At 43.2% G+C, this 25,082-nt stretch overlaps 1 protein-coding gene across 10 annotated transcripts in view; it reads left to right on the top strand.

Annotated features, from left to right (window-relative positions):
* Nucleotides 1-10,943, top strand: part of Ldb2 (LIM domain binding 2) — a 340,598-nt gene extending 329,655 nt beyond the window's left edge. Inside the window, exons 6-9 of one of the 10 annotated variants that reach the window (XM_050150097.1) lie at nucleotides 3,003-3,126; nucleotides 4,359-4,510; nucleotides 6,927-7,069; nucleotides 9,798-10,199. In XM_050150097.1, coding sequence (XP_050006054.1) covers nucleotides 3,003-3,126; nucleotides 4,359-4,510; nucleotides 6,927-7,031 — 381 coding nt within the window. In that variant the 3' untranslated portion in view covers nucleotides 7,032-7,069; nucleotides 9,798-10,199. Of the gene's footprint in view, nucleotides 1-3,002; nucleotides 3,127-4,358; nucleotides 4,511-6,926; nucleotides 8,528-9,797 lie in introns of those variants that run through there. The other 9 variants (XM_050150098.1, XM_050150096.1, XM_050150094.1 and 6 more) reach the window with 9 other exon arrangements.
* The last annotated feature ends 14,139 nt before the right edge of the window (nucleotides 10,944-25,082 follow it).

The following is a 25,082-nucleotide window of genomic DNA, read 5'->3' as shown; positions in this document are numbered from 1 at the left end:
AAAAAAAATCCCAATATCCAGAGAGGAGAGGCAGGGTAAAAGAACATGAGTTCACGGTTCTGTGAGTGTAGCTCTCCCACCCCATACCCTGCTGGATGCTAGTAGTTCTTCCTGGGTCCAAGCAGGTCGTCTTTGTCATCCGGCCTGTCATGTAATGAAAAATAGTTTTGTCAAAAGGAGGTGATTTCATGGGACACTTGAACTGTGAGCCCAGGGTAGATTTCTTAAGCTGTTTAAATCATTTCTAAGGGGACAATGTGTTCCTGAAGGGCAGAAGGTAATTCTCATTCTTTGTGTCCCCAACACAAAAGCCTAGTGCGAAGCTCAATGAATGTGTGTTGATGTCAAGAGATGAGGTGTGGCGTTTGCTGTCCGTGCTGTGCTTCCTAACAGGCATGTCACCACACTTGCAGCACTGAAGCTTGTGTGAGAGACACTTTAGCTCAGGCTCTCACAGTACAGGGCGGGTGTGTGTTCTGCAGAGCTGTTTAGCCGCGTGGCAAGGACAGACACCTGATGACAGTCAGAGCCCGTACTGAGACTTCCCGGCGTGTTCCGCTCACCTGGACTTTCACAGTCGTCATGACTGCATGGACAGCCGAAAGAGATGAATGGAAAGAAGTGATCTGAAAATATTTCCCTTTTATTACCTTTTATTTATAAAAACTGCTTCCTACTCTCTGGGATTTCTCTGACTCTCTTGCCATAATCATGGCTCTAAATGTCTTGGAGTCTGCCTGAATGTGACCTGGCTCTGCTCTGAGGGGTGATTGGTTCTCAGATCTGTCAGTAGAGACCATTGTGGCATCTGTCCCAGCGGTGTTCTGCATAGGAAAAGGCACACACAGAGCCCTCACCATGTTGGACTAAAGAGCTGAGTGCAAGAGAGTCCTGTCCCTTTTGATGACTGCTCTTTTCTGGCATTTTAGATTTCAAAGGGGGCCTAAATTAAGTATGAAGGTCTGCAGAATGAAGATCTAACAAGCAAATCCATATTACTTCTGGGATCTATAATGGTGGTCATTCAAGAGCCAGGAGGAAGGGTTTGTCATTTCTGTGCTAGACATAGTATGTGCGTTGCTCAGGCTTCAAAATCTCCTCTCTTGGGGCTGGAGAGATGGCTCAGCAGTTAAGAGCATTGGCTGCTTTTCCAAAGTACCCAGGTTCAATTCCCAGCACCCACATGGCAGTTCACAACTGTCTGTAACTCCAATTCTTGGGTATCTGACACCCTCATACAGAATTACATGCAGGCAAAACCCTAATGTATATTAAATTAATAAAAATAAATATTAAAATTTTTCAAACCTCCCTTTTCCCAAAAAGTTAGTGAATTTAGCAAACCTGTCATTAGCAAGTGAAATCTTTCTAGGTAATGTTCTTCTTGATTCTGATTAGACTTAGGGGAAAACTTGGGAAGGTAGAAGAAATGAGAAAGGAATTGGACATTAACTGTAAACATGGCAGAGGATTTCCTTGGGAAGCCCAGACTCTGGGGCAGAGGACCTGAAACTCTAGGAGTAAGTTATAGAATCTTATGCAAGTAAGGGGTTTTAAAACACGTATTCAGGGCCGCACGTGCAGACTATGTGAGGAGAAGGGACTGGGCATGAAAGGCTGTGTTCTAATGGATGCATTCCTTAGACTGCTCTCTGGGCCTGAAACTGTCTTGTGGTCTTTTGAAGAATTGCTCCTTAAATGCATCTGTTCTTTGGAGCCAAAACTGGGACATGGAGGTAAAAGGCAAAGTGTCCGCATTCCAAGAATCGCTAACACAGTGGAAAGGAGACTTCGAAGGCAGCGGAAGTCTGTGAGGCAGCAAAGGCTGGATGCAATGGGAGATTCAAAGGGACACCACTGCAGCTTACACCGGGAGATGTAGGGGGCACAGCAAGCAGCCTTCTCTGTATCTTCAAGGATGGGGCAGACATTGGCCAGAAGGAGGAGGTAACAAGACTCAGGGAGCAGAACACCTCCGAGGGGGATGTGCTGCAGGTGAGGGTTGATAGGGGAAAAGGCCAGAGGAAAGCATATGCCTTCCCTAAGGCAAGCATGATTTGCACAGGGGCAGGCATATGCTAATATTTGCATCACTGTAGCCCCCAAGTCTTATGGATAGTTCATTCCAAGTCACAGGCTTTGTCCTAATAGGTACGGTGCTCTCAGTACTGTGGTGTCCTGACATGCCTGCCACCAAAGGAATCCAAGAGTCTGTGGTCATCCTAGCTAACTTTGTCTTTTTGTTTCATTCAATCTTTGTCATCAAATGTTTTGGACCAAAGTCAAGCTAAAAAGCTAAGTAAAGGATGCGACAAGGTGGCAAATGTAGAGTCAGAGTGAATTCCCCCACATGGAGTGGCTACAGGCCTGTGCCATGTACACGATCTTCACGGGTGAAATAGAAATAAAAATGAGCATATGAGTAAAAACACATCTAGTGTTCATTATCTACTTTTATGAGAACTGGCATCAAGAAGCACCAGCTTGCTCTGCAAAGTTTAAAAGATACATCTCCCCACCAGATAACCCGTGTAAACCAGCACCGGCATGCACAGTGTGCCGTTACACAAACAAGAAGAGCAGCCAGAAGCCAGAGCTGAAATCGGAGCAGTGCACTCCATGGAAGAGGGCTTTGCCTTTACCCGGGGAGAAGCCGCTGAATTCATTACAGAACTGTGTCCAGCCTTAAGTCTGTACAGGAGTGTATATGTGTTTGTGTGTGTGTGTGTGTGCGTGCGTGCGTCCATGCATGTGCGTGTGTGATCACACTCAGCTGTAACACCATGTTATAAATGATACTCCATTAAGTGGGTATACTCAAGTGTGGCTTATAAGTCTTTCCCTTCAAACTTACATAGAGAAAATCGAAACCAGCAAAAAAAAAAAAAAAAAAAAAAGCAAAAAGAACCCTTAAGCTGGCTAATGGATTCCAGCTGTTAGAATTATTATTGTAATTAATATGATCAAGTAGCTGAACACCGGTGACTCTGAATTCCTTGCAGTTGTGTGTAATACTGGAGCCAATGCAGGAACTGATGTCAAGACACAAAACCTACAACCTCAGTCCCAGAGACTGCCTGAAGACCTGCCTGTTTCAGAAGTGGCAGCGGATGGTGGCACCGCCAGGTATGCCCTGTTCTTCACTACCTTTGTAAACATGCTCTTAGATATTCTGGGGATGAAGGGCTCTCAAAAGGAAAACTAGGATGATCAGACATTCATCGGGAAGGGTTGGTTGCCACGAGTAATCCCATCATGATCTGGGGCATAAATATGAAAAACCCTCTAAAGATATATTTATTATGTGTATATGGATGTGTATATGGAGGGTACTGCATTGGACATATCTCAATACAGAAAAAAAGAGACCACAAGTAAATTAATAATCCCTACCACACATCACAATGGATCATGTTTGTCCCATTATTCAAGGCCCAAATATTTTTCACTATTTGAATATGCNAGCCTGTTATTCTTTGTGTTTGTTTTTTTTTTTTTTTTTTTTTTTTTTTTTTTTTTGGTTTTTCGAGACAGGATTTCTCTGTGGCTTTGGAGCCTGTCCTGGAACTAGCTCTGTAGACCAGGCTGGTCTCGAACTCGCAGAGATCCACCTGCCTCTGCTTCCCGAGTGCTGGGATTAAAGGCGTGCGCCAACATCGCCGGGCTTGAATATGCTTTTCTTGAAGAAGTCTAGTTTCCCTCATTTTCTTGTTGTACCATACTGAAACATTCTTTCAAATAATCTTCAAGTTAATAAATAGCCTTTATTAAAGACCAGAGTACAAACTATTGGGTGTTCCTACACACCTGAAAAGCCCCGGTCTCACCAGGGCTGAGGCAACCGAGGATATCAAGGTGTAAGAAAGAGGGGTTGCCATGAGACATGGGTACAACGGGGCGAGTGTTGCACATAACTTTGCCAGCATCTGTCTAGAGTTAATACTTCGTTGACACCTTGAGTCTTCTGAGGTCCTTGCTTCCTTTGTTACAAAGAGAAAAAGTAGACTAGTTCCTAACTTTTCTACTGGTAAAAAAAATCATTTTAAAGTTCAGTTATGAAAATGGTACCTGTAGCTTGCTCCTACAGTACTATAAGTGAGTCACAGATACATAAATAGACAAAGCATTTAAATAAAAATCATGCCATAACTATGTGCAGAAGAAAAGAGTTCCACAAATTTTGAAACAAATCAACCATTTTCTTTTATTGTTATTTTTAGATTACACAAAAAGGGGGAAATTTTAAATAGCTCCCTTTTCAAACGGGAGAAAAGAGCGCCACGGGAAGGACACGATACTTAGGGTTGCCTCGTACTATTGCCCTGGAGCCCAACCCTCTCCCCTTGTCCCTATTACAGCAGAACCCACAAGGCAACCGACAACCAAAAGGAGAAAAAGAAAAAACTCCACCAGCAGCACCTCGAACAGCAGCGCTGGGAATACCACCAACAGTGCGGGCAGCAAGAAGAAGGCCCCGGCTGCGAGCCTGAGCCTGTCCAGTCAGGTACCTGTAAGTCTCTCTTTGCTCTTAGGCCTGAAGCCTTCCTTTCTCTTCACCCAACTCAGGGGGCTGGGATTCCTCTCCGAACTTAAAAAAAAAAAAGAAAAAGGAAAAAGAAAGAAGGGTTCTGAGTAGTTTGGTGGCGGGAGGAGGAGCACGGCAGGGACGGGGTGGGATGGTACAAGAGGTACGAATCTTACCATGGTAACGTCCCCTGCGAGCGAGGAATTAGGAGGGAATATTAAGAGTCCGTGCTGTGATGGGACCTGAATTAAAAAGCCATCAGAGTCACTGGCAGGAGACATGGCACTCAGGGTTTAATTAAAGCATCACTTAGCAGCATGCCTGGTGGCATATTAAGGCCTCTCAACTGCAGCCTTGGAGACCCAATATGCCCCTGGAAACTGGTCCCCTGAGCTCCGGCCCCATACTGTAATTTGCCTGGGCCTTCCCAGCATGGGCCTCCCTCGTATTTAAGAGCCAGGCAATTAGCTTGCAGCCACTAAAAGTGTAGCTCAGTAAACTTCTGTCGGGCGGATCCGTAGCTCATACAGAGCCAGCCCCTGGCTTGATCTTACCTCCTTTGGCCCTTGACCTCTTCCTTTCATTTCTGGGCCTGGACAAAGGCCACTTGCAAGGGCTGCTGGATGAAACTTTGAAACTGAGCCTTGAAGGTAGTGTCCGAAGAGAGTAGACTGCAAGGCTTTCTTCATCCCTGGTTGATTCTTCTCAAACTGAACCATGGCCTTTCCTGCCTCCAAATCCTCATTGCGGTGTTAGACTACCACTTTCACATACTCCTGTCTTATGAACACCTGCTGCCACCACTTGCCATGGTTCTTTGTGGGTTCTCTGCCCATGCTCATGACTGTCACCAGGCATTTGACCCTTCCTTGACTCTGTGACTTTGGAGGTACACGCCTTTCCATGTTGTGGCGTCCTTACCCTTTTCACTCGCTCTCTAGCTGCTGTCCTCGCCAGCTTCTTCCTGATCCTGCTTCATCTCTTTCCATAAGAGCAACCTTGTGTCTGGAAATTCCCCACTTGCAAATGTGCCTCTCTAATCTGCCCCTCGGCCAACTTTTTACCAGTCCATTCTCTTTAGACAAAATAATCCCAGTGCTCAGGGAGTCCTTGAGTTTCTGGAACTCTTCCTGTCTTCCACAAACATGTGTGTGGTTTCCATGTTCACTGCATTAGAGAGAAGGGGATAGTAGAAATAACAGCCCCCAGGTATTGAAAGGTTATTTCAGTTTTAAGACCACTAAGAATTATTAAGCTTAAGTAATGCAATGTGTTTCCAAGCAGTCCTTTATTTTCTGAATAGACCTTTGCACTCACCATGCCTGACGATCAGAGGGGAAAAGTTGGCAGAGTGAAATCTGTGTTTTCTTATTAAAGCACCAAAGAGTGCCTGTTCCTGTTACACCGGAACTGGAGAATAGAGAAAATGTTCCCATCTAAAAAAAAATGGACTGAAAATGCCCACATACGCAGCCAGTGTATTCATCTAGTCCTGGGTTTGGAAACTAACTTTTGTTAGTATCCTCTAGCAAACAAAGAAAAGGAGCTCCAGAGAATTCTGGAACCAGGGCGTTGCAGCTGAAAAGTATGGCTACTGAAGGAATTTAGGTCAGCTCTTCAAGCATTCTCTAAGACCCTATTGGATATGACACTATGCAGGGGACTAACAACTCCGAGGTGAAAAAAAAATTAAAAACAAGGCCAAAGAGCCCCTGTCATTAAAGAACTCACTTCTTAACTTGGGCATGACCAAGAAGTTCCCTCTTTCATGCCGGCTCACAGAGCACACCACATAGACAAGAATTCTGGCAGGGAGTGTTTGGGAGGCCATCCTTTAGTGATGTCTGCCATGATGTAAAAGTTGAGAGTAAATGTGTACCTTATATATTTTAGCCTACCTGTGTGAGTGGAATCATTTCTACGTTAGCAAGCCTGTAAGTTTTTCTACTCCACGACCCTCCTATTCTCTAAACCAAGAAATACGTTGGGGTAGTTCTCACGAGTGTGGATTTTGTGTGCACAAGGCATCACTAAATAGAGAGACGAATGCCAGCGGTGTTCCTGTACCATGCATTTTAAGGTATTGTCATGAAATAGAAATTCCAGATGACTGGGAGAAGCAGGAAGAAAGTCAAGTTAAGAACATGCACAGACTCTTAAGTGTCTTCAGGTCCAATGGGTTTTAAGCAAGAGTGACCACATCTTTCTAAGCACTTTTGACTGAATCAACATCATCTTATTGTTGGACTAGAAATGATCTGCAGGCATCAGCTGCCTGGTCCAGTGACCGCAGCTATGAACTGCAGAGATCCTGCAGCAACCGTGTATGTGTGCGCGTGTGCGTGTGTGTGGCCAGGACTAGGGTTTAACCCTTGGATTCTGCTTCTCACTTCATGAGCAGGGGCTAGGAGCCATCCCGAACTGCAGCCTCAACCCTGGGAGGGATGGAGACCTGTGTCATTCTACAGCAGTGACCCCTTCTGGCCAATTTAAGGAGAAGCATTGAGGGGCCCTGAAAGGAGTCACTTCCAGTCCTCCTCAGAGGTTGGTGGTCCTTGCACGGGGGATTAGTGAGAAGGTGTGAAATGGGCAAAAGCTGGTGGCACCTCCAAGCTCCCAGCTCAGGAGCAGAGGTCAGCCTCATGGGGGAACCAAGGGTATGTGGGCTCCTCTCAGGTGGATTCCTGGGCCCCCAGTGTGTCACAGAGGCTGGACATGGGAAGGAAAGTCACTCTCACCACGGAAGTGGGATTTCCAGGACATGGGGGTGGGGACTTGCATTTCACATCCCCTAGCTAGCAGCAACCTGGAATGGACAGCCTATCTCCTCTTACTTTGTGTGACAATAGCAAGCGGAGACAGCTGGGGAAGAGCAGCACTGTACTTCTGTAAAGGTGGGAAAGGAACCAAAGAGAAACCAAATAGAGTTCAAAGAACTCTCTAAATGGCCTCCAGCACCATGTGCATAGAAAGTCTAAAGTTCTTTTTATTCGTTAGTCACCTGTCGGTCAACTAAACCACATGCACTCATGCACAGCACACATGCACACGTGCATGCGTGCACGTACATGCACACACACACAGAGTTATGCTTCTAATTAAGAATACTTTTAGAAGAACCACCAAAGCCAATGTAGCAGTTCTCTGAAACACAGCGCATTTACAAACACGTACACCTGGGCATCTTTTCCAGCTTTTTCTGGTGTGTGGGGATAAGGTGGGGTTCTCCACATATTACAAGCCTATGCTAGAGCCCCCCCCTGGAGATACTCAAACCACTACATGCCTATTGGTTTTTTTTCTTGCATGGATGTCATTTTCTAATGCAGAGAACACATCTGCAGTGCTGGGGACTTTCCTTCTAAAGACACGCTGAAACCAGCCACTTCTTCCATTTCCCCTCTGCTTCCCAGACCTCCTTTGCTTCTCCTTATTCTTGCAGCTTCTCTCGATGGCTTTGGAATCACAGTACTAACACAGACCCACATGGTTGGTTCTATGGTCCTCTCCTGCCCGGCGACACGCAATGCATGTCCCCCACGTCTGTCCATCCAAGTGTGTTCATTAATCCTCACGCTGAGCTCTGCCAATCTTTCCCTTCCTGTCCTTTCTGCCACTTTTTTTGTTCTTCATCATAATAAGTACAGCCTCCTAATTGCCTTTACCTAAGTGTCACTCTTACCCTCGGACTGCCATGAGTGAAATGGTAGCCAGCCTCTGCTAATTGAATAATGTTCACCTGTCTGTGCAGTGTCTACATTCCATTTAAAACCACAGGGCCCTTCTTCCCAGTCAGAAAGGCAGTGCCTATTCTGCATCTCATCTTAAGAGTCCTCATGAGTCTCCTTACATGCCAGTGTCAACTTCTGGCTCATCGTTGCCTAGCGAACACTCTTGGAAGCACCCAGTTCAGTATCTGACCAGTACCCTTAGCAGTACCTCTATTGCTGAGTACCAAGTTCACATTTCATGTATTTACTTCACCTGGGCCATTTCTCCTTTTTTTAAAAAAAAAAAAAAAACCTACCAGTTCACAAGAATGACTAGTCAAAAAACATAGTGTGGGAAATCATCTCATCCAAATAAAGAAGGATGCAGGGGAGGAATAATCAAAACAGGGTTTTCCATCCTGGAATAGACAAGGTTTGTTCAAGGGACACCTTCATAGTTCTAGATGGTATCGGAGAACGTTGCTCCCTTTTCCAGAGGCTAGGCAAAGCTCCCCAAGGTTTTAGAAAAAAATGCCCAGGGGTCAAACGTTTTACTGAATTAACTTTGCTGCAAAGAGCCGCACGCCCATCACTCCAATGCTGCTGGCCTAGCAAAACTTTTTGTTGCTTCCTGGAGGCTGAGAGTAACATGCCCTCCTCAAGCCTTGAGCCTTTAAGTAAAATGCTGCTTGGGTCCTACCCAGAAGAAAGCTAGCCTGCTCCACACCTGGGTCACATTCCTATATAATCAATCCCCTTTGAACAAAGACGCTGGAGCTGTGTCTTGTGTGTAGCCCTGCCCCTACCCAAGGCCCAGGCTGCTCCAGCTGTGGCTTCTCCAGGAGCTCCCAGCTCCAGTAGGTAGCTTTCTTGTTTGCATGGAAGGACAATTTGTACTTAAAGGAGTGATTACTCAGATTCTTCTCGCTCGTCCCCATCCCTAATGACTGCCAGCTCCATCGGTGTAATTATAATTAGCTCACTCTTCATCTTTCTTTTATGGGACCAGCTGGACGGACTGGTTCTCTTTACTGCCCAGATTGGTAGCAGGGTTGCCTGTGTGGAGATAGGTGACAGGCACCATGAAATAACAGATGGTAAATTCAGGGCTTGTTGGCAATCAGCAGGTTTTTGCTAATGACTTAATTAGCTATGCAAATTGTCAAATCAGTGTGAACATTGTTTTTATCGAAAACTTTACCTAAATTAATTACCATAATTAAGTAGCAGAATGTCAAGGATATTGGCTGCATAAAAGGACCTGGCAGAGTAGAAAAGAGAGGGATTCTGTCTTCAATTAAAATGTGTATCGTCCTGGGGACCGAGAATACCATTCGGAATGAGTTGTGTGGGTATTGTAGGAAGGTACCTTACTGTATCCGTGTGTCCCAGCTCTCTGCAAGATGACAGGGCCACTCACCAGCCCTCAGTGAAAGTGGCGATTTTTGAAAAAAAGGTATTGTCAAAAAAGGTTCTATTGCCCACTCAGAAGTGCCCCGGGTCAGCAAGTTCCAAGCGTGGATTTTTTTAATTTTGAAAAATCCATTTTTTTATTTCTGCAGATTGCTAGCATTGCTCGTTCTCCGGTGTCAGGCTGCGCACTAAGGACATAAACTCGCGTGGTTGTTACACATCAGGAGGCTATGTTTATTTCCTGTAGAAATCCAATTTGCGTCTCGGCCCCCCCGACATTGAGACTTGACCCGGTTGTACAGCGCACACAAGTGTGTCTGTCCTAGGTCCCCCGAGCGCCTCCCGGTGTTGTTTTAAGCTGAGCTTCTCTCCCCTAAGGTTTCCCTGTAATAATGTCAGCTGCTGTTCACAGGATGTGATGGTGGTAGGAGAGCCAACTCTGATGGGAGGTGAGTTTGGGGACGAGGACGAAAGGCTAATCACTAGATTAGAAAACACGCAGTATGATGCGGCCAACGGCATGGACGACGAGGAAGACTTCAACAATTCACCTGCCCTGGGGAACAACAGCCCGTGGAACAGTAAACCTCCCGCCACGCAAGAGACCAAATCAGAAAACCCCCCACCCCAGGCTTCCCAGTAAGATGGGCCTGCCCGGCGCCTGATTCCACTGTCCCATAGGCCCAGTGGGGTAGAATTCCAGTCGCAAATCTCTATCAGGAGAGGAAAGAGGTGAAATTTAAACCCACACAAACAAAACGTTTCCATGCAAAAACCTATTTCTAAACATAACGACCTGGTTTTCTTTCTTGCGATTTTTTTTTCGTTTTTTTAATTGAGAGGATTGTTCAAATGAGCCTCCGTGGCCTCTCCTTGGAGGTCTTCACACCAAGTACAGACACTGTCCCTGGCGGTAATTGGCAGCAGCAGAGGCTATCGCACCTCCTAGCATGGTCTTCCCTCCCTCTTTGTGTTCAACTTCCTGTCCACGCACCTACCGAAGGCCACGCTGTCCGAACGTGCTCAGGATCACAGTCACATGCTGACCCCCAACTAGAGATGACTTTTTAATATTGTAAAATATTTTCTGCTTTTTGACTTGCATTTGAGAGTTTCTTGTTTCAGTAAAAAAAGAAAAAGAAAAGAAAATCTGTTTTGGGAAAGTAATTTAAACGTATTCCCCCCCCCCCTCACTTTCCATTGGTTTTCCACGTGGCAAGAGCCCAAGAAGACACAGCTAGGTGAGTTTCTGGCAAGCTGACCCTAATTGGTTCTTGAGTCTGAGTTGTTTCAGTTTAGGCCAAGTACTGAAACAAGGAATCCTCAAAGATATATGGGTAGATTTTACTATGTACACAGAGACAAATGGACCCTGGGAAGTGTATGCATTTGTGAACTCGCTGTGGGTCCAAATATTTTCAAGCCATGTAATCCATTAATTTTGTGGAAAGCTTAATAAATCTGAAACTTTTTGTATTTCTTCTTTTTTTAATTGTAACTGAGTTGGTGGTTGGTTTTTTTTTTCATGCTATAGTTCTTGTATAATATTTTGTAAATCCTTCACCTGGTTCTCTCATGGGAACTTTTCTTTTGGGGCAAGTTCAGTGTATTTATGTGAAGCTTTATAAGAGAACTAATTTTTTCATTTGCATATTAATATGTTCCTCTATACATGTAAAGACACAGTGGCTCCGTGTGTCATAAAACAGCTGTATTTTATGTATGCTTTACTGGTAAGTGTGCCAATAATAAACCGTGTTAATGACCAAAGTAACTGAATCCGACTCTTGGTGTGAGTACCTGTGAGTCCATATGCTCACAATTATGAGAAGTGTCAAGATGTCTCATAATTCACTCAATATCCAGACACCAAACGGAGTGGTATTATAATACCCGTGTGAAGCAGGCTCACTGCCCACCGACTTCTCTGAGACAGAATACACTCCCAGGCAGCCAGTCACATAAAAACTGATTGGTTACCCACCAAATGGGCAGCCAGAAAAGATGAGAGTCATGCCAGCCAGTCCTCTTAGGCTCAGAAATGCCGCCTAGGGCAGGCAGGAAATATGTGCATGCCGCTGACAGATCCTGGGAAGCACACCCCTGCCCCTGTACAACATCCTGGTCACTGGAAACGCTGGGCCAAAGTACAGAGGGCTCTCTTTGTCTAGTTTGTGTTGCTATAAGATTTATAAAGAGAAGAAATTTTCTTATCAACACTGAGGCTTAGAAGTCTGACACCAAGGCGCCATGGCCTGGCAAGGGCTTTCTTGTGCCAGCCCAAGGCAGAAGGTGAGAGGGTCGATAGAGGGAGAAGAAAGAGGAAGTGGCTTTCCTACTCCCCTTGTGAGAAATCCACTTCCAGGATGGCTCACCCACTCTGTGATAATCGCATGAATAGATGGGAGCAAAACTCCAACGACATTGTTAATTGTTTTTAACATTGTATTTTTATACTTTGAGAATGTCATGAAATATATTTTGATTCTATTTACCCCCAACTCCTGTCAGGTCCACTCACTCAACTTGCCACCCCCTCCCAATTCCATACCCTCTTTTTTTCCTTTTAATAACCCAGTAAGTCCAATTGGTGCTGACCATATACTCCTGAGTGTGGGTCCATCCAGAGAAGTAAGGTCCAGCCACCAGGGGCCACACCCTTGAAACACTAACTCTCCCTCCCCTAGAAACTATCCACCATCAATAGCGCCTCAGTTAGGGGTGAGGGCTGCTAGGGACCTGCCTGCTTCCTGCTAGAATGCCGACTGGCTTGATCTCGTGCACACACCCAGAGCTGCTGAGTTCCTGAGGGCAGCTGACTTTGTCACGTCTTAAAGACCCCACCTCTCAACACACTGTACCACTAATTAAGCTTCTAATATGTGGAGTTTAGGAGACACACTGAAACCACAGCAGAGGGCATCTTGTCTTTGGCACAACAGATTAGGATGGAGCACGGAGCCTCTAGTCTCTCTGCTTAGCTCAGGATGCTGTGGTTCTGACCTCTTCTACAGTTACTCTTCAGGTCTATGGGTGAGAAGTAGGGTAAGGACAGACATGTACATGCTCAGTGCTGAAGATATACACAGGCTATCCTGTAGCCTGGGCATCTTTTTGAAGTGTGGTTCTTTTGCAAAAAAAGAACCTATCTACTATGCTTTTTGCAGCAGGTATATCATGTCTTCTTTACTGAGCTCTATTCTGAGGACAGCCTGGGAAGGCAGAGACTGATCCATGCTTGTCACCAACTGGAGAGGTATTGAGTCCCCTTACTGAGGGTGTCTTCTAGAGAACCCACCAATACTACCAGCACAGCTTTTAGTTACTCCATACAATAAGTATGAATATCAATAGCCCCACTTTTAAAAGTCAGTGTCCCTCTACTACTTCCTTTGTCTTTATATACTGAGTGTAGAAAACTTCGCTTGAGTACCTTTCATGTTGAAAGAAATTCCTCGCATCTTTCCCACTTTACAGCAATAACGAGGTGAGGAGAGCTGTTACCATTTGTTGAATCTGTTTGATACACTTGTGCTAGGCAATTTCAGCTTCTCACCTCAGTACAGTTTGGACCTCCAAGAGGAATCTAAAAGAAAGTATGTGTCTGAGACTGGAATTTGATGACATGGGATTTATGAGGGGAATTTTGTTTGGAGATCAACCACTTAGGGAATGGGAAATACTGACTAAGTAAGGAAGTGCACCCAAAGAAAGCTGTGAACTTCCTACGTCTGTAATCATGAGCTGTTCTGTGACAAGAGAGTCTGGGTGAATAAACGTCCTTACGGAGTGACTCCTCTTGTGCTAACGTCAACATTAGCACACCTGAGTCTCCCCATCGCTGGCTCTGGATCATTCCCGAGGTAAGTGAGATTGCTGGGACCTTTGAGGTAAGATGGCTTCCACCAGTTGAGGGCAAAATCTGTGGGGAAGGGGCTTTAAGTATTGGAGAAAACCTACCACTTCCAGTAGATGGTGTTTAGATGAACGTGCCTTGCAAACTAGATGGCAAGAGTCAGAGCATCCCGAGTTCTGTGAAGGACATCTGGGCAGACACGGTCTTTTGAGAGGACTGGGCCTGTTGCTATGCAACGTAGATGACAATTGAGATTTGTCTAGGATGCTCCTAGACCGTAAACATTGGGTGTTTTCTAGAATAGCACATTGCTTTGCAGTAAAGAAACTAAGCACAACAGTAAAAGAGCCAAAGGGGGCGGGAAACATCCAGAAACAGCTGCTTCAATTGACTCCCCATTGGTGAGCGACTGAAAGAAAGACCTCCAGTTTCTTCCTCCACCTCGCCATTTTAGGTTATTCATCAGTTCTAGAAAATCATTCATATATGTTGTCCTTATGTAGTCTTTGCTGATGATGCCCCAGACAATTTATCTGTTATCCATTGTTACATAAAAAGTCCATTGAAAATGTAGTGACTCAAGAGAATAATTTATTATGCCACTTTACCCCTTAAAGAAGAGGGCTGGCTCTACTGAGCAGTTTACACTTAAGGGTGGCAGGTGCCCCCTGCAGCCGGAGCCATCAGTGGCTTGGCTAGCCTGAGCCTCCATAATGCAGCACTCAGTGGTGGGATCACTTTGAATACCATCTTCGTGGGACAAGGGCCACGCTGAGACATAGGGAGTGGGGGAAGTCAATTTTCTTCAATGGAATTGAGAGAGCCGGTAGCAGTATTGAGTTTCTCTGGGTGATCTGGGTGAGCCAGAAGGATTCGTGTCCCCAACAGGGGGTACAAGTCTTAAGTCAGAGGGGTGGATCTCACACTAGAGTAACCGCTGGTCAATATATCCATCATCATCCACGAAACCCTCTCTGAAATATTTTAACATGCACTTCAACTGTGTCTTGGAACTGCTTACTCCCACTCCCATTTTAGAACTGCTTTTCCAATCAACAGAACTGAGAGAAACAAACACATAGAGATACACAGACAGGCAGCAACAAAGACAACTAGGGGTAACCACCACCGCAGACTGAAATCAGGGATCTGGTGACATCTCACTTGAATCCTGGACCCTTTCCGGCTTTTTCTAAGTGTCCTATGCAGGAGATACCATAAGCAGGCTTAGAATTGACTCTGGAGGGAATAGATCAGGTAACTTTCTGTAGTTTCCTATTTATGGTGGAGATGACAGGAGCCTCTGGGCCAACAGGAGCAGAGGTGGGAGAAGTTCCTGAGGCGCTGGAATGCCTCAGAGTGAGCACCTCCAGGTGCTGTCTGATCCCCCACACTATCAGCCCGGGAGATCTGAGGCTCCCAGTGTCCCACTGTCCCAGATAACTTCACCAGAGAATATACATGGACATCCTTAAAGCCGCATAGAAAGTATATTGGCTGGCATTAGCATGGGGAACTTGTCCCAAGCATGCAGCTCTGAGCCTCACCAATCTTTATCTTTTATGCCCCTCCCCTCCAAAACCCACACAACCTGGTTGATACAGTTCAGTTAATAAGAACAGTTATCAAAAAGCTAAACTATAGAAGACAAAAAGGAAGAATAGCATATTTAGAGACTTTCCTGGATCCTGGAAGTATGGTCCAGGGATTCGAAAGATTAGATCTTTGTTCCTTTTAAGGCAAGTATTGGGATCTATGTGCTGGGTTCCAAGGTCAAAACAGTGCCTCCTTAAGAATTCTTTCAGTACATAGCTTCAGTTTCTGTATAATGTTCCACTCATGGACTATACCATAGTTTATTAACCCATTTGTTTGTAATTGGGCAACTCCTGACTTAGGGTTTCTATTGATGTGATGAAACACCATGACCAAAATGCAAGTTGGGGAGGAAAGGGTTTATTTGGTTGACATTTCCAGATCATAGTCTATCACTGGAAGGAGTCAGAATAGGAACATAAGCAGGGCTGGAATCTGGAGGGTGGAAATGATGCAGAGGCCATGAGGGGAGCTGCTTTACTGGCTTGAACCCATGGCTTGTTCAACCCACCTTCTTATAGAACCCAGGACTAGCACCCCAGGGATGGCATCACCCATCATGGACTAGGCCCGCTCCCTTTGATCACTAAATAAGAAAATGCCTTACAGCTGGATCTCATGGAGGCATTTCCTCAACTGAAGCTCCTTCCTCTCTGATGACTCTAGCTTGTACCAAGCTGACACACAAAACCAGTCTGTACAATTCCTATTATAATTACATAATCACTAATAAACTGGTAAAGAGTTACTAAGAGTTTTTTCATCAAAATTCTCTTATTGATATGATCCAGAATCATAGGGAAGCATAAAAGACATCCTTGTACCTGGTGTCTAGACGTAAGGTACTTATAATTTCCTTTGTGATAAAGAATAAGAAATATGCAGCAAAACACAGAAAATTAAAGCTATCATACATAGCTCAGAGGTGTGGCATTCTTAAACAATGTCCCCCTACCAAGGAACGCTTTGAATTTCATTCCTTCTTCCCCAGACTGGGGAGATGGTCAGTGCTTTCTTTCTAAAGTTCAGAAAGATGAGGCAGGAAATAAATAAATAAATAAATAAATAAATAAATAAATAAATAAATAAATAAATAAATAAATGGATATCAAGCTTGAACCAGTGCAGGAAAAATCCCAATGCCCTGTTTGCTCTCCTAAACTGCAGGAAAGTGCTAGAGTAAAGGACGAGGACCATGACGGAGTGTTGAGTCCATGAGGCAGGTGGAGGAATAACATTCAGATACTCAGGCATGCTAGAGATTCTGCTCACTTACCCAAACTTAGCATCTGCTCTCACCTGTTCTCCACCAGGTGGTATTTAAGATCCTAAAGGAGTTTAAGTATTGAAGAAAACCTAACACATCCCAGTGAGTGGTGTTTAGATGAACACACTTTGCAAACTTGATGCTGAAAAGTTGTAAAGGGTATTGAAATGTTATTAAAACTATAAATTAAAGAGATTGGAGAAATGCTCTCAAGGGTCTCACCCCCTATCCATACTTCTTGTTGGTTTCTACTCATTCTAGAATTTTACCACCCAGAACAGGGAAAACCTCCTCTCTCTCCTTCCCTCTCCTCCTCTCTCCTTCTTTCTCTTCTCTCCTTCCTTCTCCTCCCCTCTCTCTTCCTTGCTCCCTCCCTCTGCTAACCTTCAGAGAATTTTCTGAAAATGGCTACTGCTCAGTTAAGCATCTTTGTTCCTGACAATGTGTATTGTGTCTCTCCAAGTCCACATGCCCTAGGTCCTTTCCTTTGAGTATGGATTTAGGCCATTCTGAGAAGCCATTCTCTCCCTTTTCAAATTGTCCTTTGTTCAAAGTAGTGGTTCACTCTTTGGGGGGCTGCAAATTTTTCGTCGCATTCCAATGAAAGTAAGGAGGCCTTAAAAGAGATCCTTCGAGATTCAGGAATGAGTGTGAAATTGTTTTAATGCAATAGACATTTCAAGTTTAGCTTGGACATCATTGTCACAAAATGAACACTGTCATTTTATAGTGGAAATTGTGGGAAACCTAGGCTCCATAGGGGAGAAGCCAAATCTCTCCTGCCAGCTGTACTAGCAGGACCTGGAAACTTGCAAGCTTTACCGAAAGCTCCCAGGCAGAAGCTTAGGAGAAAGAAAGACTTAGCCCTCTGCAGAGCAGTCTTGTTGAAGGAGCAGGGCAGAGGGAGGGAACTACGTTCATTCCCCTCACAGAATCATAAGCTTTTCAACGATAGTTGTTTGCCCTTAAAAATGAGGTGGCCCTACCGTCCTATTTTCCTTAGACCCATATTAACACTGATCATCCCCAGCCCTTGGAAGGTCCCTTGTTTCAAGCAGGCTTTTCCAGAAACGTAGCAAAGACAGCTGGTGAGTAATCACAACAACTCCTGGTATGAAGCATTTCTTTGGATCCCAAATGCTTTGCACACATTGATTCTAATCCTCATACTTGTCTAAGGGGAAGAAGGCATGAATAGCATTGTCAAACTGGTGAGAAAACAAAGGAAAAGAGACAGACATTCAGGAAGATGCCTAATGACATCAGGTGGATGGGTAATAGAGTAGATGCCTAAGCTTGGGAGTGTGACTCACTACAAGCCTGTGTTCTCTCTATTGCACCAACAGCTTCGAGCTGCTATTCTAAGTGAGATCCAGAGTTAAAACCAAGTAACAAGGAACAACCAAGCATTAGATTATGAGATACAGAAGAATTCCTGAAGACTCTGAGTTTGGGTACCTGCCTTTCACACCATCATTGCTCCTTCATCACAGGATACCATAACTACCTTCATGGTGTTGTGGTCCAAAAGGTACAACATACTGCTCAAGCAGGAACGTACCACAGGCTCCCAAGGATTTGTCCATCTGGTCCAACAGAAATTTTCCTTATCTTGAAAATGGAAATTGGGAAATTACAAGAGAACAGTTAGAAACAGTGGTGGACATTTGCACTTTGGGACAGTCAAGTCTGGATTTGAGGGTCTTGTCTCTGCCCTGAGCATCTGGAGAGGTTCTTTGTTGCTATTTTGTTTTGTTTTGTTTTTCCCAACAAAGAAGCATGTCAGTGTCTCAGTAAGAGAAGTCTCCAAATGGGCGCTTCTCACTGAGCCCCACACCCATGGACAGTCACAAGTGTGAGACATTCTTTATCCTTCCAGCCCCACTAGAATCAAAACATAAAATCATCACCAGACTGCTAGTTTAAAAAAATAACATAGTATTTCTTTTAAAAATCAGATCATAGAGCTGGAGAGATAGCTAAGTGGTTAGGATCTCTTGCTACTCTTCCAAAGACCTGAGTTCAGTTCCCAGCAACCACATGGCACAGCTGGCAACCCCCTGTTTCTTAGTTACTTTCTATTTCTGTGAAAGCACCATGACCAACTTAGGGAGGAAACCAGTTATTTTGCATAAAAGTGTAGTTCATCATCCAAGGAACTAAAGGCAGGAACTCAGGCAGGAGCCTACAAGAAGGAATTGATGCAGAAGCCATTGAGGAATGCTGCTTACTGGCTTTCTCAACTTGCTTTCTTTTAACACTCAGGACCACTACCAACCCAGGGGCATCACTATCGACAGTTAACTGAACCCTTCCCCACAATTCATCAGTCAAGAAAATGTATCATAGCCTTACCTACATGTCAGCTAGGGAGGGACATTTTCTCAGTTGAGGTTTCTGCTTCTCAAATGGCACTACCTTGTGTCAAGTTGACATAAAACTAGCAGGTACAACCTGTAAATCCAAGTTCAAAGGTTCTGACTCCCTCTTCTGGCCTCCTTAGAAACCTGTGAATGAAATGAAATGAAATTTATGTCCTGGCAATGCTGAAGCATGCATGGGCAGCCTGCTTATGGGGGTTCTGTTGAACTTGTCCATACTGGGTTCCATGGTCTAAGTTGATGAGAATGACTGACCAGGTCTCTTCTTCAAGAGGGCACCAGATCTCATTACAGATGGTTGTGAGCCACCATGAGGTTGCTGGAAATTGAACTCAATATCTTTGGAAGGACAGGCAGTGCTCTTAACCACTGAGCCATCTGAAACTTGTATATACACATAAATAAAAATAAAGTAAACGGTAAAAATAAATTAATAAAAACAGAAGAGAGTAAATTGTCTTGATTATTTGAATAGGTGTCTCTACTTCTGACAATATAGGCTTCCTTCCTTCTTTTTTTCCTTCCTTTCAAATACATGATGGAGGGGATGAGCCAACTCCACCTGTGAAGCTCCAGGTGACTTGTTTAGTTTTCCCAACTAAACAGAGGACATAGAGAAATGTCCTCTGGTTTTGGATATCTCTGAAAGGAGGACAGCTGGTATCACTATCACACACACACACACACAAGGTAACCATATTTTAAAAATTAACAGAAATTTAAGCAAAGTATTTTTAACCACTTAACATTTCAAGATGTTCAACTAAGTAGCTATCACAGCAGATAAAAACAGTTAATATATGCACGCTATTTGGAAAGTGAAGTTATTGTTCATAAGACTGATATATTCTTTTCCATTCTATTTTTTCCCTGACATTGATCCCTTAATCGGACAGCTTCATTGATTTTCCAACTAGTTTTAATAGTTTCTTATTCTACTCCCCTGTGCTGTTTTAAAATGTATACAATCAACTCTTCTGTAAACACTGATAGTTCTTTTTCTTCCCATAGATATACATTTGTTTTCATTTCTTTATCTAGTGAGCTCACCAAAGCTTAAACTGTGGTGAAGGGTGGTGGAGACAGCAGATTTTTGGATTTTCCCCGGCTTTAATGACAACAGTTTTGCGGTTTACTCTGATGCTATCAATTCTGTAATGTGTTAAAAGAAGTCTTCCCGTGTTTCCTGATGTTTTAAATGTAATTACTAGTGGAAATTAAATTTCATCCAAGGCCACTTTGTCCACTAAACAGATGATACAATGTACATTTTCCTTCTATACATTAACAAGAATTATTCTGCTAATTCACTTCCTAATGTTATCAGGCTGATCATTGTTAATTGTCTGACATTTTTAAACACCTACAACAAATCTTAATTTTTAAAAGTATAAAATCTATATGAACAAAGCAACACAATTTACTAAGGCATAAAAGAATCCAATGAGAGGTGGGATCTTCTGCACATGGGCAGTAAAGCCAGGCCTGAGATTAAGTCCAGCCTCTTCCTCTACACAGTTCTGGGTTTTCAAAGCCAAGTCATTTCTCTGGACCTCATGTATCTAATGAATATCATAATTCTTATCCCCTAAATTTATTTTCAATTAAATAATCCTCTGATTACTACCTCTCTCTCTCTCTCTCTCTCTCTCTCTCTCTCTCTCTCTCTCACACACACACACACACACACTAAATGCAAAAAAAAAACAAAAATTACTAAATAAGATAATATTTCTGTAGCTCTTCAGAACATCAAAATTATTCCATGAATACCATCTCCTGTGCTATGTTACTACATAATTGTATATTATGTTAGAGGGATGTGTATTCATCTCAGATTACAATGTCAACCAAAAATCCCAGAGTATGTTTCTGCCATGCTGACATGGGGCATGAATGGCTCAAGCTAGCATGGCAGGCTAGACTCTACCATCTGTTGCTCACTCCAGCTACAAGCCTCAGTTACAGTCACCTAGTTGTGACAGGCTGGGTCACCACTATCGCCAAAAAGCCAAGTAGGCCCCAAGCCCAGATTCATTAAACCATGCCTTCTTCAACTGTGAGTCACAACCCTAGGACTGAAAGCGGGAGTTATGAAAATCTGAGGAAGCATAAAAGGCAACCAAAAATTAATTCACAGTCAGAATTGTGTGAATCTGAGGTGCTTCTGGCAGCAACCCCCCACCCAGACCGTGTTGGATCCTCCACAGCAGCCTTGGTTCTGAGCACACAGCATATGCCCTCTGTATTGCATTTGTGGTATGATACAGTGAGTGCTGCCTGGTCACCTCAGCTCAGATCAAAAGCCACAGACTACTATGAGCTGCAGTGTATATAGAGTCTTCTGCTCTAGGGAAATGCAAAGATTTAAGTACTGAAAACCATGGCCTATGATATTTTGCTACCTTGTTCCTTATTGTGTAAATACTAAGAATACCTTTGGAATGTGATTTTCTTGGAATATTGGGATCTCACTTCAGGTGCTGTTTGATTTGCTGACTTAAGTTTCACAGAGAATCATTCAATGCGTTTGGGCTTGGGATTAGAACAAGGTTTCTAACAATGTCTGAGATGGGCCTAAACTTACTTCTTTCATTTTATCTTACGTTAGGCAAAGCAACACTCTGAGCATTAACAAAATAAAATCAAACATTCAACCAAATTTGAAAAGTATTGAAGATGGCTCTGTATTCTGAAGTCCCAGCCAAAGTTTACTTCTTTATGTAAAAATTAATAACACCTACCTCATTAGTGGGCAATTTTTTAGCCACTAGTAAGATATGTATACCAAAGACTTAAATTAAAATGAATTTTCTCATGATTTATTCAAGTGACTATTTGATTTGTATATCTAATTTAAAGATTTAAATGACTAGGATCACATGAAAATCTTTTAAGAATGAAGAAGTCATGAGTGGGATAAAAGTTTAAGAAATTGTGCTTTAAAAGACCAGATGAAGTGTTCATGGAACCTAATGGGTTTATGCATGACAGATGCACTGTGTGTATCAAGAACGTGTTTGGAGATGTAGCCTTGACTACCTCCCTCCTGCCTGTATTTTCCAACTGTACCTTCTAATTTGCTGCAAGAATTTATATCTTTCCTGCACAATCGCTATTTGTACTGTATTGTTCAGAGAGAAAGGGATGATTGTCTATTTTGAGTATTAATCCTTCAGCTGTTTCCATGGATACCCAGTTCACATGGAAAAGGAGCAAGGGGAATAAGGTACTCAGAGGCCAGAGAACCTTTATTTGGTTCCTCATGCATGAGAAGCTGAGGCTTGGTCCAGGGAGGCTGAAGACCTCCTCAGAGTGAGCATGAGTTGGTGAAATAATGCAACTCCAGTTGCTGTGTTTGGGAGAGTGAGAAGCATGCTTCATTATTTTTGCAGGCCATGCAACTGCGACTGCGTTAGTGTTCAATGCAGGAATCCATTTTCAGATGATATCTTAATCAAAGGGCAACTTTTACTGCTAAGCAGAGAGGGGTGGGCTCACAGAACTGAACAGATTAAAAAAGGAGAAAGGCAGGTGTGCACCCTCTCAGATGGAAACTAATGGGGCTATCCAAAAGTAGAGGGCACTCCCCTTTGTCTTCAGCAACACATTTTCAGATACATGTGTCATAAAATATGTGTCTCCTCTGGTTTGAGTCCTTATGATAGTTATTACTTCTATATTACCCTCAAGACAACATAAATGTAAACTTAGTGAAAAATTATGAATTGTGAAAATTAAATAAAAAACAAAATATGCTTGTCAAACAATAGTCTTCAGACACCCATCACCTGACAATGTATAATTAATAAAAGAAGTTCATTGAGTTGTATAGACTTTAAGTCTGGTTAATTTTTCTGTGTGATATTTTATTTGCTTGCAATATTTTTATGATATAGTTTATAAACTTAAAAAAAAGAAGACAAGGTGGCATTGTAGCATTGTAAGCATCCCAGGAAGACTGCTTCTTCACATGATGGAAGACCAAGTAGGAGGTGGATTTTCAGCCATCACTGGAACAAGAAGGAAAAGGATGCTCTTAGTTTCACTTCTCAAACTCACTCCATTAGTAAGAGCCCATTGCAGGGAGAAGAGTGCAGAAAGCCCAGTAGACTCCTCTATAGGATTCCAACACCCCAGTTCCAACAATCATGTCCAAAATCAGTTTCTCAAGAAACGCATCTTTCTGGATATTCATCATATTTCAATTCCCAGTACTATGATGTGAGCATCACTTCAAAGTAATCTACTCTGTGGCAGTTAATCTTGGTTGTCAACCTAATTAGATATAGAATCAACTAACAAGACTTGGGCATGTCCGTGAGGGTATCACTTGTAAGAATTCAGGTTGTGGAAAATTTGTTTAACTATAAAATGATATGTTGCATCTCTTTAACTATGTAAAGATGTGTTGCATTTGTTTATGATGTGGAGCATTTGTTTAACTATGTAAAGATGTATTACTGTTTCACATTGCCTGTCTAAAGCACCTGATTGGTCTAATTAAAAGCTGAATCGCTAATAGTGTTGGAGCAGGTATAGGAGGAACTTCTAGTCAGGGAGAGTAAGTAGAAGGAGGAACTTAGGCTTGGAGGAAAAAGGGGAAGAAATAAAAAAGATGCCAGGGAGACACCAGAGGACAGACAGACATGGAGGAAGCAGGAAAGTATGTCATACAAGATGAAAGAAAGGTACAAAGACATGAGGCAAAACATAGATGAATAGAAACAGGTTAAATTAAGTTATAAGAGCTATTGAGACAAGCTGAAACTAAGGTTGAGCATTCATAATGAATAAGTCTCCATGTTGTTATTTGGGAGCTGGTTGGAATTAACCATTTGGGAAGACCTTCCCTGAGAGTGGATGGTCCAGATGTCAGAAGGTTCAAGGGATGAGCTATTACTTTTTGCCTGCCTTTACTACTTGTAAGCAAGTGTATCTATGCTGCTGCTGTAGCTGCTACTGCCATTCTTGACATTAGAACCCAGCTTCATCAGCTTTCTGACATGATGTATGAAGAAAGGTGACTTTTCATGAATCCTTTAGGACTTCTGCTTTATATTGAGGCTACCAAAGCATTGTAATAGTCTAAGCAGCAACCTGATTCTTAGCCTCTCCATGATAAAATTGGGGGTGCCAAAGTATCCACCATCATAGTCTAAGTGGCTAGCTGGTTCTCAGCCTCTCCATGATCCAGACAGCCATTGTTGGAATACCCTGTTCATATCCTGTGAGCCAGCCTAACAACTGCCCTTTTAATACCTGTTCATCCTATATGTTCCTCTAGAGAACCCTGACTCATGCATACCCCTCCATGTGCCTTAAGTTTAAAGGTTTTGTGATAGTTTTGATGTTGAATGTTTTCTAAGGTTCATGCATGAAGGTTTTTCTCCAGAACTTTTGTGAGGTGGGGCCTAGAAAGGGGTCTGTAGAGCATATAAGGTGTCTACTCACAAGGTAGGTTTCTTTCCTAAATGAGGCAACTTCTCTTTACTCATCTTGATCTTATATTTCTACAAAGGTAAGAATTGAATGTCTAATATTGCTGCCAATCACCATGGGGTCTCTGTTTACAAGGGTTCACCCCCAAAATGTCAAGCAGGAGAATGACGGTCCTACATCTAATTGTTGGGTGAACCATCTTTGGTTTACATGGCGAGCCACTGTTGTTCACAGCAGGAGCTCAGACAATATGTCTGCTATCTTCTTTGAATTGTAAGACTTAGTACTGGCTCCAAAATGTTGAGAATTGCTATCCAGAGCAAAGCCTAAATTTGAAAACCCTTCACAGTTGCTACTGTCCACCCATCCCAGAAATACAATAAACCTCCTTAATTGTGGGAATGAATTATAATCACCCACAGCTTATACCCAAAAACTCAGATAATAGCAAAACCTATGCCTTCTGGAGAGCATATTGCCATTGCTTGAAGCAGGTTTCCTGTCCATGTCTTCTACTTACAGGATTGATGGCTTTCCCATCTCAACAAAGTGCCTGTCACACACTGTGGCCACAACTTTTGCAGTTGAAGGTTTGCCTGCATAAATAATATGACTTTTTTGCTCTTCATTGCAATTTCACACAATGAAGATACACTATTATGAACATTTCTTAACTGTAACACTTGCTTTATTATGTTTATGTCCTTTTTATTTAATTCCTTTATTCATTTTACATCATGACCAAAGGTTTCCCTCCTATCCTCCCATTTCCTCCTCCATCCTCCCATCCACTGTTCTTCTGTTTCTGTTCAGAAAGGGGCAGGCCTCCCATGGCTATCAACAAAGCATGGCATATCAAGTTGCCATAAGACTAAGCACCTCTGCCTGTATT

Source organism: Alexandromys fortis, unplaced genomic scaffold, assembly GCF_014885135.2.
Source record: "Alexandromys fortis isolate MF-2015 unplaced genomic scaffold, M_Fortis_MF-2015_v1.1 scaffold_0, whole genome shotgun sequence".
Taxonomy (NCBI): domain Eukaryota; kingdom Metazoa; phylum Chordata; class Mammalia; order Rodentia; family Cricetidae; genus Alexandromys; species Alexandromys fortis.
The sequence above is the reverse complement of the archived record's forward strand: the minus strand, read 5'-3'. Positions and strand labels throughout refer to the sequence as shown.